Genomic DNA, 14233 nt, shown 5'->3' on the forward strand with positions numbered 1-14233 from the left:
AAGAAACTACTTTCGAGGGTCTAGTGGGAATTCTAAGGTAAGCCATGATAGCAAATGAAACAGTGAATAGTAACTGGAGCTGACTCAGCTAGCTAGGACTACTTCAGACCATTGAATGATGATTGCCTGCGAAGCAAACCTCCTTTTATAGCAAAACTCAAGTGGAGGGGAAAGCTTGTGGGTGGAGGGGAGAAGCTTGTGGTTGGAGGGGAAATGTTTTGTCCTTTGGTGTTAACTTAAAAGAACTGTTCTCGGTTCCCAATAATGTACTATAAGGAAGCTTTCTAAGTCCTGTAAGTAGGTCAAGGTCATTTAAAAATATTGCCAAAAGGAGAGATGGAGCAAAAATTGGCTCCATCTCTCCTTTTGTTGTAATAGGGGAACTTAGTGTTTGTTATGTATTTTAAGGGAAGCTTTCTAAGTCCTGTAAGTAGGTCAAGGTCATTTCAAAATAATGCCAAAAGGAGAGATGGAGCAAAAATAAGCTCCATCTCTCCTTTTGTTGTAGTGGGGGAACTTAGTGTTTGTTTTATTTTCGTGTTTGTGTGTAAGTCTGAATTGGCTAAAGACCAATGTATCAGTCTTTTTGATCAGAGGCAGCGCAGCCAAAGGACTGTCCTCATGTTATTGATCAAAGACTCATTAGCAATAGCCGGAGCAGCGCAGTCAACGAACTGTCCCCATAAAAATGTGTGAATGTCATCTATCTCATTTTGTTGTAGTGGGGGAACTTAGTGTTTGTTTTATTTTCATGTTTGTGTGTAAGTCTGAATTGGCTAAAGACCAATGTATCAGTCTTTTTGATCAGAGGCAGCGCAGCCAAAGGACTGTCCTCATGGTATTGATCAAAGACTCATTAGCAATAGCCGGAGCAGCGCAGTCAACGAACTGTCCCCATAAAAATGTGTGTATGTCAAAGAGAACTCTATGTCATGAATTTACTATTGGTTTCATGTTTTTGTTTTGTGTGAACGTTTTCAACTTACTAATGTCACTTAGAACTTTGTAACATACAATGATCAACTCAAATTGAAAATAAAATTACTAATAGGGACTTTATTATTTTGATACCTGAAATAGAACATCACATAATTAAGAAATACAACACCCTTACCAAAGATACAAATACGCAAAACACCCTCTAACTACAAGCCAACAAATACTACAATCAACATGCTTCTAATATAACTACTAAGTGACAAGAACCTTAGGTTAGAGTGGTACCAACTCTAAACTAAGGGTCTCATCTTTAGCCAGTTTGCCCATCCGGTCAGCTTCACCGGTTGTGCAAGACTGACAATCATCCGTCTGCTCGCAGCCCTTTTATACGCTCGGGTTGAGTGGTGGGGGTAGAACAACGCTGCACCTGCTTATGTAAATTAACTAGCGATAGTAGGTCCCTAGCTAGAATATATGCCCGGTCGGATTCAAACATATACAAGATCCATTACTACCGTTTTTATATTTTTTCCAAAATATTTTCAAAGTCCTGTAAGTAGGTCAAGGTCATTTAAAATAATACCAAAAGAAGAGATGGAGCAAACATGCTCTATCTCTCCTTCTGTTGTAGTGAGGAAAGAGTCTGTGTTTAGGTATAACAACAAAAGCTTAAAAGTGTTCATTGTTAGCTGACATAAGTAAACTACCAATGACAACAAAAAGTTTAAAATTTAATTTAACCAAATGCAGAATAGTATGCAGGCCGTTGGACCTCTCAACTAATTACAAAGTGGTCAACTTAAATTTTAAATATAGAATATTTACTGTCACAAGAAAGTTTTCATTGTTAGCTGACATAAGTAAACTACCAATGACAACGAAAAGTTTAAAATTTAATTTAACCAAATGCAGAATAGTATGCAGGCCGTTGGACCTCTCAACTAATTACAAAATGGTCAACTTAAATTTTAAAATATACAATATTTACAGTCACAAGAAAGTGTTCATTGTTAGCTGACATAAGTAAACTACCAATGACAACAAAGGTTTAAAATTTAATTTAACCAAATGCAGAATAGTATGCAGGCCGTTGGACCTCTCAACTAATTACAAAATGGTCAACTTAAATTTTAAAATATAGAATATTTACAGTCACAAGAAAGTGTTCATTGTTAGCTGACATAAGTAAACTACCAATGACAACGAAAAGTTTAAAATTTAATTTAACCAAATGCAGAATAGTATGCAGGCCGTTGGACCTCTCAACTAATTACAAAATGGTCAACTTAAATTTTAAAATATAGAATATTTACAGTCACAAGAAAGTGTTCATTGTTAGCTGACATAAGTAAACTACCAATGACAACGAAAAGTTTAAAATTTAATTTAACCAAATGCAGAATAGTATGCAGGCCGTTGGACCTCTCAACTAATTACAAAATGGTCAACTTAAATTTTAAAATATAGAATATTTACAGTCACAAGAAAGTGTTCATTGTTAGCTGACATAAGTAAACTACCAATGACAACGAAAAGTTTAAAATTTAATTTAACCAAATGCAGAATAGTATGCAGGCCGTTGGACCTCTCAACTAATTACAAAATGGTCAACTTAAATTTTAAAATATAGAATATTTACAGTCACAAGAAAGTGTTCATTGTTAGCTGACATAAGTAAACTACCAATGACAACGAAAAGTTTAAAATTTAATTTAACCAAATGCAGAATAGTATGCAGGCCGTTGGACCTCTCAACTAATTACAATATGGTCAACTTAAATTTTAAAATATAGAATATTTACAGTCACAAGAAAGTGTTCATTGTTAGCTGACATAAGTAAACTACCAATGACAACAAAAGTTTAAAATTTAATTTAACCAAATGCAGAATAGTATGCAGGCCGTTGGACCTCTCAACTAATTACAAAATGGTCAACTTAAATTTTAAATATAGAATATTTACAGTCACAAAAGATTGTTCATTTTAATGGGGGACTTCTTTATCCTTTGTTAGCTGAAATATCACATGATTAGAAAAATACAACACTCTGCGCAATTCAAGTACTAAAGACACGATGCACTCCATAAAGTAAAACCATCTAAGATACAAGCTAAAAAAACAACATGCAGCACATGCTATTGACTAAAACATTAAGTTAGATTGGCCAAATCTAACGAAAGGTTTTAATCAAAAGTCAGTCAGTCTACACTCAACCAGTCAGCTGTGCCAGTTGGGTGAGACTGACTACAGTCCATTCGCTGCCGCTACTTTTATCCGCGAGCCAGTTGGGAGGGGGTCGGTTGGGAGGTTTACCCTGCTTCGCGGGTAAATTTCCCTACTGTCGGGTAATTCTACCTACTAAGTAAGGAAGTCTCCAAACCTCCAACATCACATCATTCAGTGTCGAACCTTCAACGAAGACTGTTCACATATGCCAGCTCTGTTCTGATGTTAACTATGGATAAGCCAAGTACAATCACACAAGATAAACTAAAGAGAATAAAAGAAGATTTAAAGAAATCTACTACTACTAAAACTAGCAATTTTCGCAAGTCAATGTCACTACGTCTAAAGTTTCAGAGGCAAATTAAATTACCACTACATTGGAATGCATCAGGATCAAATTATTCTAATCAATTATCACCCGAAGCCATATGTCAAGAAATGAAGCTTCCTCAACTAGTAAGTCCAATAGAAACAGAAAAAGTAACATTTAAATATCTGTTACAAAACAAACATTATCAATTAGTAGAACAAAGACAAAACGAAAATGGTAAAACGTTTATTTTCTTTTATGACAACAAGTTTTTAGAGGTTTGCTTTCCGACACGATTAAATGTGCCAAAGCCTCCTGACGTTGAAGATGGCAAACTAATTTATTTGATTCGCACAAGTCAGAACACATGGAATTGGGTATAATTCACTTAAAAAAAAAACAGTCTTTCTAAAGACTCCATTATATAAACATATTTTGACCACAAAGTCTAATCTGTCAAACTGTTTAACAAAATATAAACGATATTTAATTTTACTTTATTTTTTACGTCACGGTCTCCAGTACCCGTAATACACCACTACTTAAGGTTTTTTTAAGACCAACAAATATTTACTAACATGGGGAAAATATATCTACTATTTTGGAACGTATTTCTGTATAAACATCTTTTAACCGCAAACAGCTATCCTGCGACTATCTAACATAAGATATAAATTAAAATTGGTTTTTACAATACCTTGTGTTGTTGAGTCAATCGAGGTGTAGTATTACGATGGCATCAACGATGCAAACGATAGACCCAGGACCGTACAACACTCCGCCGCTATGTCCGAAAGCAAACTGTAGAACTGTGGATACAAATCCACATGGAGGTTGAGTAGGGGCATTTGACCTTGTTCCACTGCCCGCTCACTTTCCCTTCGCGGCCTCAGCCTAATTCACGGCGGCCGGTGACACAACCTTGCACCACGCCGCCGCGGGCACTAGTACAATACTGTAGGCTACTGTTAAAATGTTTCCGTCGACAATATGATTTTAACTCAATTTATTGTCTGTACATGTAAGCTGTGTTTTGGTTTAAAACCTTGGTGTAGCTGTTGGTTGATATGCCCAATACATTTAAGACAATTGCAAACGAACAAGTATTAGCTATTTAAACACACTACTGTACAGACAGCTGTTTCATCCCCTATCCATTACCACCAGCTCCTACCACCTGTATCCTGTTACCACCTTCTTGCTGTCAGCTCAAATCCGCTATAAAACACGCCATTTCCACCCCTATCGTACCTAACTGTCAAATCCCCCGTCATTTCCGGCTTTACACGTCATTTCCGCTTAACGGTCAAATCAGCTGGTGCGGCAAAACAGCCTAGGGGCTACTACTTACCACCTACGGTAATAGCTACTTCCCCATGGGGAAATTCGCTAAAACAAAACAAAAAAGTGGGTGAGAGGTAAATTTCCAATTCACTCAGACACATCAATACATTTTTATAACCCACACATATTAAAGTGGATACTTGTCCAACTATATCGGCCAACATTTTGGTAAATCTTTTCTTAGTTTCAAATGACTTGAACGATTTGCAATTTGTAATTCCTTAGAACAATATTTGGCCCTGACAACATGAGTCCTAACGGAATTGTTTATTACGTAAGCCTCTGAGTCATCCCTATATGAAGAATTAACTTGATTCAACCACTCCATATGCTAAGTGATCCAATCCCTTTAAAACTACTGATTTCAATTTACATAATGCTAAGTCTCCATAATGTAGAGGACTTCTAAATGTCTATCAATTTTCTACAAGAAAATTTCTCTCTATAGAAAAATTGTACAAGAATATAGATGTCTTAATTATCAATGTTGTCTTAACCAATTTCAGAGTGAGGGATACAATGTCTCTTGCCTAAAGCAGATTTCAAATTCTGTAAATCAAAACCGTCAGCTAATTCAAGAAACACTTGGTAGATAACGCAATTTATACAATTATGACGGATTTACCACTTACGATTGTAATGTATTACCTAATTTAAATCCCAGCAATACACAATGTACAAAACATATTAAATTATGGATAAAATAGTACCCTCTAAATATATTTTTAGAAACAAGATAATCTTACTCTGAAGAAACACTCTACAGCCTGCTTTAGTATGGATTTTAGTAAAACATCAATACAAAATCAAAACCTGCTTATGTAAAGGACTTTTACGGTCCTAAAAGTCCTTATATAGATACTGAATCCCTCTTATATACCTATTATAGTCTATGAAAAAATGTTTGAAGTACATTACCTGCACAAAAAAAATATTTCAACACTCATCTTTTTTTTATCTGGTTTGTTGTAAATGAGCACTTTAGAAATTGGCATAACTTTTCTTAGTGAGAGGTTATGTTTCAATTCAACAAACGAGTAGGAAACAAGAAACAAACGATTCTACAGGGTGGGGCAATGAGAACGCCACAACTTGATTTAGCTGTCCCGTGTAAATTGTTGCAACAATGAATGATCATATTATTCTGTATAGACAGGTACCTCCCATGAACCGCCATGAAATTAGTGGGGGTAGAAACATTTTTGTAAAAAAAAAAAAAAAGTTTCATTTGTTATCCTTTTTGTGTATCTATTGGACCTCTCCGATAAGTTTTGTAAACTTGGCGAGGCCAAGCTGTAGTATTATCATAAATAAATATATGAATTTGAATTTGAACCACAAACATCCTACACCATCCTCAGTAAAATGGTAAATCATGACATTTGTTACCTTGAACGCCTCGCGGAACTTGAGAGACATGATGTGGTAGAGGATGGGGTTGACGGTGGTTGACACGTAGTAGAGGATGCCAGAGAGGTAGGTGACGACCACGTAGACGTGCAGGACGACCGGCGACACAGGCTCTTGACCTGAACCCACACCGTAGATGGCGACCAGGCGCTGAGCATGGAACGGCGCCCAGCAGATGAAGAATGCGACCACTATAGCCACTAAACACGCACAACTTCAGTTAGGGTAAAAACATATATAGTGAAGCAGGGCAGGTCACATAGTCGCTAGTCACTTGTAGACTAGCTGGTTACCTGACGGGAAGCTGAAGAACACACACGTAGTAGAGCTTAGTCAGTCGCTTGTTGGCCAACCTTTTAATTACAGTACTTAAATAAATGCACGTACATGTATGTTAGCCAGTGATTTACGAAAGAATAGCAATATAATGTCTTGGGATAGGAAGAAGGAATATAACGTCCTGGGATTAGAAAGAAGAACAAAATACTGGATTGTCTCAGTAAAAGATTTTCATAATTGATTCGATCACAGTAAAATATTGGAGTTGATAACTTAATTTTGTATAGTTGTCAAGTGCAATTGATGTATACCACATTATTGTGAAATTGGAGCTGTGAAACCACATTATAGTCTGCCATAGTCCTGTCATATTAGGTAAAAATACCTGGAAATTATTCCCTATATGGAGAAACTTCGCAAATGCGTAGTACTAGTACCCAGTAACAACACGTATAAACATAACATAAAAACACACTGTGCTACGGCTGCCTTCTGACCATATTACACTAACTGTTGGAAATACAGAAATATTGTTGAAACAAAAGTTGAAGACACAAAAATACTTTTTTAGCGTTTCCAAATTTAGGGAATTATTTCCACCTGGGCTAATAGTTCTTTGCTCACAGAGAAACATGCCACATACTGCTGTTGTTGGAATGGAAATCCGGGCAATTCGCTAACAAATGTTTCCCAAGAAGTTGATTAGGTCGAATTGAATGAGAAATGATTTTTTAATTAGCGAGCAGTCAAATTATAGATCAAATAGATCAAATAAATACCAGTTATAAACAAAAAAGCAAATACTGTAGCAGCAAAACCTACATGCTTCAAAAATCTCATTGCTTGACAAAAGGCTTTTCGATCGCAATAGCACATGCAACCTCATGCCAAGTTTCATTTGTACAAGTTCATTATGTAACGTTTTGTTGTATCAAAGATCCGAGCTTTGATATCACCAGGTTGACTAAGGTACCGTAATAGTTACTTCCATAGTCGGGAAAATCCGATATCAAAGGATCCCATCTAATCAACCACCCTGCCACTTCCTTCCTTACATAATGAACTTCATCGAATTTAAAGTTTATCACTTGGACTTTAAGCATTAGTATGGAGAAAGTGCCAACGACCTGTTTATTCTACTTTCCTGTCGTACTGTCATTTTTCAGTATCAAAAGTGGCGATGACTTAACAGAGATTGATTTGAGATTAAATATTGAATGGAAATGCGTTTTGTACTGCAAACAATAGCTTTTCTGCATAGTATACATATTTATGCATAATATACATCATACTTCATACTAATACTAATACCAGGACTACTAACATCTAGTACTAGGTAATATGATAAAATGAGAGAAAGTTTGTTTGTTTTTTTGTTTGTATGTTCATTTGTTTAAAGTTCAATCAAGCATAACTACTGGTCGGATTGAGTTGAAATTTGGTATGATAATAATAGCTTACATTCCCGATTAACATATAGACATATTCTTATATCAAAGATCCCATCGGGCTCCACCGCTGTGGCTCTGGAGATTCCAATGGTAACCTTATTAATATTCATATTTAAAATTATCTAATGAATTTTGCCAGCTGTTTTAACTACAAAAGTTGGTTCTATGATATTCAATAGCATCAAAAGTTATCAGCCCGGTCAATACGTTGTAAAAATCGCCCATACGTGGACAAAAATGGCGTCCGAGGATTTTTTCAAAAAAACTATGTTTTTTTGGGGCACAACAAATATTTCTGGAGCGTTCCGAGATATTCACAAAAAATAGCGAAATTTTTGCACTTTTTTAAGCTTTTATGTTATAAGTTGAAAACTTTGAATTCTAGCGACTTTGACCCCTATAGAAAATGGAAGTTGAAAAAAATTCCTTCAAAATGCACTATTCACACTTGAAAATCGATTAGAAATAACATCCGCTATAGCACATTGAAAATTGTTTATTTTTTACTTTAAAAAAATTAAAACTTTTGGTCTGGTTTTTAATATTACTTAGCAAACACCCACCCCATAACTAACTCAATCCCTAAGCTAAGTCCGTATCGTTCGTCATTATTTCAAGAAGGGTCCATGAGGAAAGGAAAGAAATCGAGCCTCTACAAATCTTTCCACCATTTGCCGGATTCTGAAATACCAAAAGACACCCAAAATTCTATATATGGAGGGTTTCTACTACACAAGGTGGTTTGGTAGAGTAACTCTGATCAGGTGAGAATAAGTGAGTGGTGACGTAAACATGGTTTGAAATTGAACTCTGAAAAAATCCATGATTCTCCATATTGCTACACCCACTACTCTTCACAGAGTTGCAAATGGAGACATGCACGTTCAAATCGCAGGAAAACCTCTAATTGTGAGGGATACCGTCAAGACTTGACTGTGACTTGGGTGTGGTACTTGACAGTGGCCTCACATTCTCGGACCACATCACTTATGTTTCCCAGGTGGCTTTGGGAAGGCTGCGTGGTCTGTACCGGTACAAAAACATCCTGCCAGAGACTGCCAAGATGCAGCTGGTACATTCACTAGTGTTGTCAGTGTTCCACTACTGTTTTCTTGCATACGGCCACAACATCTCAAGGGAAGAGATGTCCCTAATTGCAAAAAGTGCAGAACTCCGCAAATCGTTTCGTTTACGGTATCCGTAAGCGTGAACGCGTATCCCCATTCCGGGACGCTGCGAGGTTGCTGTTTGCAGGGCGCAGACTTGTAGCCTCATCCACCGGGTCTTGGTTCAGCAAGAGCCTAACTACTTAAGCATCAACATAATCATTTAAATGAAATCCCAAAATTCTACTTTTACTTACTTATTAAACACTATACATAGTTGTGTTAACTAAGTAGCTGAGTTATGTGCTCGTTTGGTCATGGTTGCTCCTTCAATCCTGAGAGGAGTTTTTTATGGTTCAAAATTGGGTCAAACTGTCCTTTTAATACATAGCCCTGGCTAATAAAAGAGCTGGTATTAAGTCAGTAACAATGTTACACAAGGCTTACTTCATTTAATATTCATCCTTCACTATTAATTTGGGCTACACACGTAGCTGGTGTCCCAATCCCAATTGGTAGTTGTTAATACGGTCAAAATCCGTTACGTGCCCAAAACTCTATTTTTTCCAATTACACTTCTATAACTTATTGAAACCTTTTATAGGTAATAAAAACAAACAGTTGGTTGCTTTTATAGGCATTAATACAAAATACAATATTTGGAAAAGGTACTTAATCGAAACTTGATCATACGCTACAGTATATAAATTTGGAGAAAACACACAAAATAGTAGAATAACTACTGCAACTTTTACGTTGTTCGATAAGTTTGGTTGGTTAAGTTAGGTTAGGTTAGATGACATTGTTATAACCTTACCTAACCCAACCAAACTTCTTGAACTCAAAAACCTTTTCTGAATATTGTATTTTCATTATTTCTTACCTATAAAATGTTTCAATAAGTTATAGAAGTGTAACTGGAAAAAAGAGTTGTGGGCACGTAACGGATTTTTACCGGTAATACTAATATAATAATTCGCATAACCTACAGTCTATGTTAAGCCTTGATCATTGTGTTTTAATAAACGAAGGCCAAACAACTAGCTGATCTTAGTCTGTAACAATTCTGTTATTATCTCTCATCTAACACTTGCAGTTTACTCATGCCTGACAAAATGGTGTGTAAGAATCCAATCCAATCCAAGCAACTTACCAATAAATACAAGGTTTGTATTCATTGAACTTACCTAGCATCTTGAGCACTCGACGGGAGCTGGCGGACCTACAAACGCTCCTGTTGGTCTCCTGGTGACGGCTGAAGGATCCAGAGGTCTTCTTGAGCAGCGCGGACCTCCTCAGCCGCAGCCCTATCAACGCGTACAGCACCGTGATGACGGTCATCGGCAGCACGAAGAACAGAAACGTCGAGATCTCGAAAGAGTGTCTGATCTCCTTCTCCTTGAGCACTTGACACTGCACCATCTCCGGTCTTTTCCCCCGAGTCACCCCGAACTGTAGGGCCTGCACAGAGAAGAAACAGATACAAACTGGTCTTGCTAGCCCATGTAGTGCCTGCAAAAAGAAAAACCCTTGGAAAAAGATTGGTTTTGCTAGCCTATGTGGGGCTTGTACATAAACAACTTAGGCCTAACCTTTATAGAAACAGTACGATGCATCTAAAATAGCTTCTAAAAATACATCTAATAGTGCTTACACCTAGAACATCATCAGCCTGTCTAGGTGGAGTTTGCTTGTCTATATTTTATTAACAATGGATTTTTTTCCCACATTCCGAATGAAAATTAATAATCTCATTTTTATTTTTTTATAGCTTGTAGTGCATCTGAACTGCTGAATACTAATTTAATTATTGAAGATAACTTGTAATGCAACTAAACCGCTGCGTACTAAGCTAATTATTGAAAAGTATTAAATTATTACAAAATATAACTTGTAATGCAACTGAACTGCTGAATACTAAGATAATTATTGAAGACAGCTTGTAATACATTGAACTACTGCATACTAAGTTAATTATTGAAGATAGCTTGTAATGCAACTAAACCACTGCATACGAAGTTAAATATTGTAAAGTACTAAAGTATTCAAGAAGATAACTTGTAATGCAACTGAACTGCTGAATACTAAGTTAATTATTGAAGATAGCTTGAAATGCATCTGCACTTCTGCATACTTAGTTAATTATTGAAGAAGATAAATTCTTACTTTATTGACTATAATTAGTAATTCTCTATAAACAAACTATTCCTGGGTTCAATGGTTCCAAATTTGTGGAAAGTGAACTCGCCACGTTAAACTTATATTGATTTGATTTTCATTGTACAGTGAAATTGAATTAGTAGAAAACCACCGTGGGTGGTTATATATTCTGGTGTTATATATTCTGAACGATATATAAAAAAAATGCTAATTTCATTCCACTATCTTCAATTCCCGAGTGAGATTCAAAATATTTTAAACAACTAAACACATAACCTGAATTTTTATGTTTCATTTATTTATTTATTTCCCAACGGATTGCACCTTTTTACAAAATATGTGTTACAATTTAGATGGCATTTGCAATATTACTAACTAGAAAAGTAATAACAATGGTAATAACAAAGTGATAATAAATAGTAATAGCAAGTAATAACAAATAGTGATAACAATAGTAATAACAAATAGTGATAACAATAGTAATAACAAAGTAATAACAAATATTAATAACAGAAGAATAAACTGAAAGAGTATCAACAAAGAATATGAACAGCAAGTTTCAACGATGAGAAGACAAATGTGCAGATGTGCTGGAGTGTGGTTGCTCAAGTGATCAGGGAGACCTTCTTTTTGAACCGGAGGGGCTTCTCACCGAAGAAATCCAGTTGAGCAGCCGCCGTGCTACCAGCCTTGAGTAGACGGCTAATTCCGCTGTTGTAAGAGTAGTAGGCTGGGAGAAAGCGTCTGCTGAATATAGTCCTGGAGCGGGTGCCTCTGGGCGTGGTAATGTCGATACCACTCAGGATGTTGGGGCAATCGACAAACCCGTTTACCAGCTTGTAGAGCATGAATATGTCGGCATGATGACGTCGGAGTGACAAAGGCAGAAGATCGAAGGACTTCTCCACATCGTCAACCGGGGTAGTGCGGTAGGTAAAACCAAGTCTCGGTCCAAGCATCCGTATGAAGCGGGTTTGTATGCTCTCCAGTTGGCTGACGTGGTTCTTCTGGAAGGGAGACCAGATGATTGACCCATACTCCAGCAGCGGGCGTACCAGGGACTTGTAGAGCGTGATCAAGGTGAAGGGTGAGTTGAAATTCCTTGTTGATCTGAATATGAAACCAAGCAGGGAGCTAGCTTTGGTTGTAATGTGGGCAATGTGCTCGTGAGGGTTGAGCGAAGGGGTCATTGTCACTCCGAGATCTCGTACCCTGTCCACTCTCTTCAGTGTAGAACCATTGAGGATGTAGTCATATTGGAGTGGGGCTGCACCACGTTTGTAGGAGATGACGACACATTTCAAGACGTTGAGCTCCATGAAGTTTTCCTTGCACCAGGCGTCGATGTTAGTGAGAGAAAGTTGGAGGCGCTCAAAGTCAGAAGCCAATGTCACCGAGCCAAATACCTTAATATCATCGGCGAACATGAGAAATTTGGTGAGGATGACGTTGCCAATGTCATTCATGAACAGGTTGAACAGCAAGGGACCGAGGTGGGACCCTTGCGGGACTCCAGATAGGACACTGAATGGCGTAGAAAGGCACCCGTCGTACTTGACTACAAGGGTTCTGTTGGTCAAGTAGCTGTTTAACCACTCAAGCAGGGCCCCCCCACACCATATCCGGCAAGCTTTGCCACAAGGATGTTGTGATTGACCTTGTCAAAGGCTTTGGAGAGATCAAGGTAAACACAGTCAACTTGGAGAGCATCGCCAAAAGCGGCCATGACGTATTCTTGAAACTCCATCAGGTTTGTTACTGTTGAGCGTGAGCGCAGGAAGCCATGTTGAGAGGAGGAGATACATTTACGGAGATGAAAATAGAGGTAGTCCAAAACAATGCTCTCGTACACCTTGGCAACAGCAGAGAGAATGACAATGGGCCGATAGTTTCTGACATTTGATTTCATTCGATTATGTTATTTACTGTTCTGAAAAACAAGGTCCGTAGGCAAACTTATTCCCCTCAGCTTTCAGTGAATTTACTTTTCCAGATTGAATTTATATGCAAACTCAATCATCGAAGTCAATTCAAATATTTGTGTTTTGTTTACTTGTTCGATACCTAGAAACTTTCAACAAACATACTAACTTAAACAACGTCAATGGGGCGGAGAAGCCAAAAAGGCTGTAACGGGAATTCTATATTGGCTAAATAAAATAGATTTGGCCTACTTCTAATATACAGGGTGTCCCGTAATCAAACAGCCAAGCTCCGGGAAATAATTAAACTTGTTAAATTATTCTTAGTCCACTGTCAAATGTACACCCGTGTGCTCCTTGATGAGGCAGGTGTGGGAGTAGTCTTAATCTCTTCGTTTGACCTTTGAGAAATACAATTTCGATGGTGGCAATCTTGAAAATGATGCGTTTGAACGCTGTGGGTAAAAACAAAATGGCCGCCATTTAAAATGTTTAAAGTCAAATTCCATGAAAACCAGCAAATAAAACAAAATTTTGCAACACATTATTTAAAGTCATTTTTATTACAAATCGAATGACACTTTATTTGCGAAAATCGGATAATAAATGAAAAAGTTATGTAGCTTTTATTATTAATAGTAATTATCAAAATGGCAGTCATTTTGAAATGACAAAGTTAAATTCCATAGAAACTAGTGACAAAAACATAATAAAAGTTACATAACTTTTTTATTTATTATCCGATTTTCACAAATAAAGTGTCGTTCGATTTGTAATAAAAAGGACTTTACATATTGTTTTTCAAAGTTTTGTTTTTAATTCTGGTTTTCATGGAATTTGACTATAAAGAATTTTAATGGCCGCCATTTTGAAATTCGATGAGCCTGATCAAAGATTTTTTCGGAGCATGTTTATAGTTGTAGACTTAAAGTTTATACCAAGTTTCATAAAAATATCTCTAAGGGCTTTTGAGTTATGAATTATTTAAAAAAAATACAAAATGGCGGAATTCGGCTTAACTAAGCCGAAATCGAAACAATGTTATACTACATTTTCGACTTATTTTTGCACATAGAATCTGAATC

At 36.8% G+C, this 14233-nt stretch overlaps 1 protein-coding gene across 1 annotated transcript in view; it reads right to left on the bottom strand.

The window, feature by feature from the left end:
• Positions 1-5312: 5312 nt before the first annotated feature.
• LOC128989091 (pyrokinin-1 receptor-like) overlaps positions 5313-14233 on the bottom strand; it is a 99344-nt gene continuing 90423 nt past the window's right edge. The window contains exons 4-6 of the mRNA XM_054410950.1: positions 10254-10527; positions 6210-6430; positions 5313-5369 (exon numbers count right to left, since the gene is read on the bottom strand). Of these exons, the coding sequence (XP_054266925.1) occupies positions 5313-5369; positions 6210-6430; positions 10254-10527 (552 nt within the window). The remainder of the gene's footprint in view (positions 5370-6209; positions 6431-10253; positions 10528-14233) is intronic.

The sequence above is a fragment of the Macrosteles quadrilineatus genome, unplaced genomic scaffold (genome assembly GCF_028750875.1).
Source record: "Macrosteles quadrilineatus isolate MER2022 unplaced genomic scaffold, UCM_ALF_1.0 Scaffold_3__2_contigs__length_128488019, whole genome shotgun sequence".
Classification (NCBI taxonomy): Eukaryota; Metazoa; Arthropoda; class Insecta; order Hemiptera; family Cicadellidae; genus Macrosteles; species Macrosteles quadrilineatus.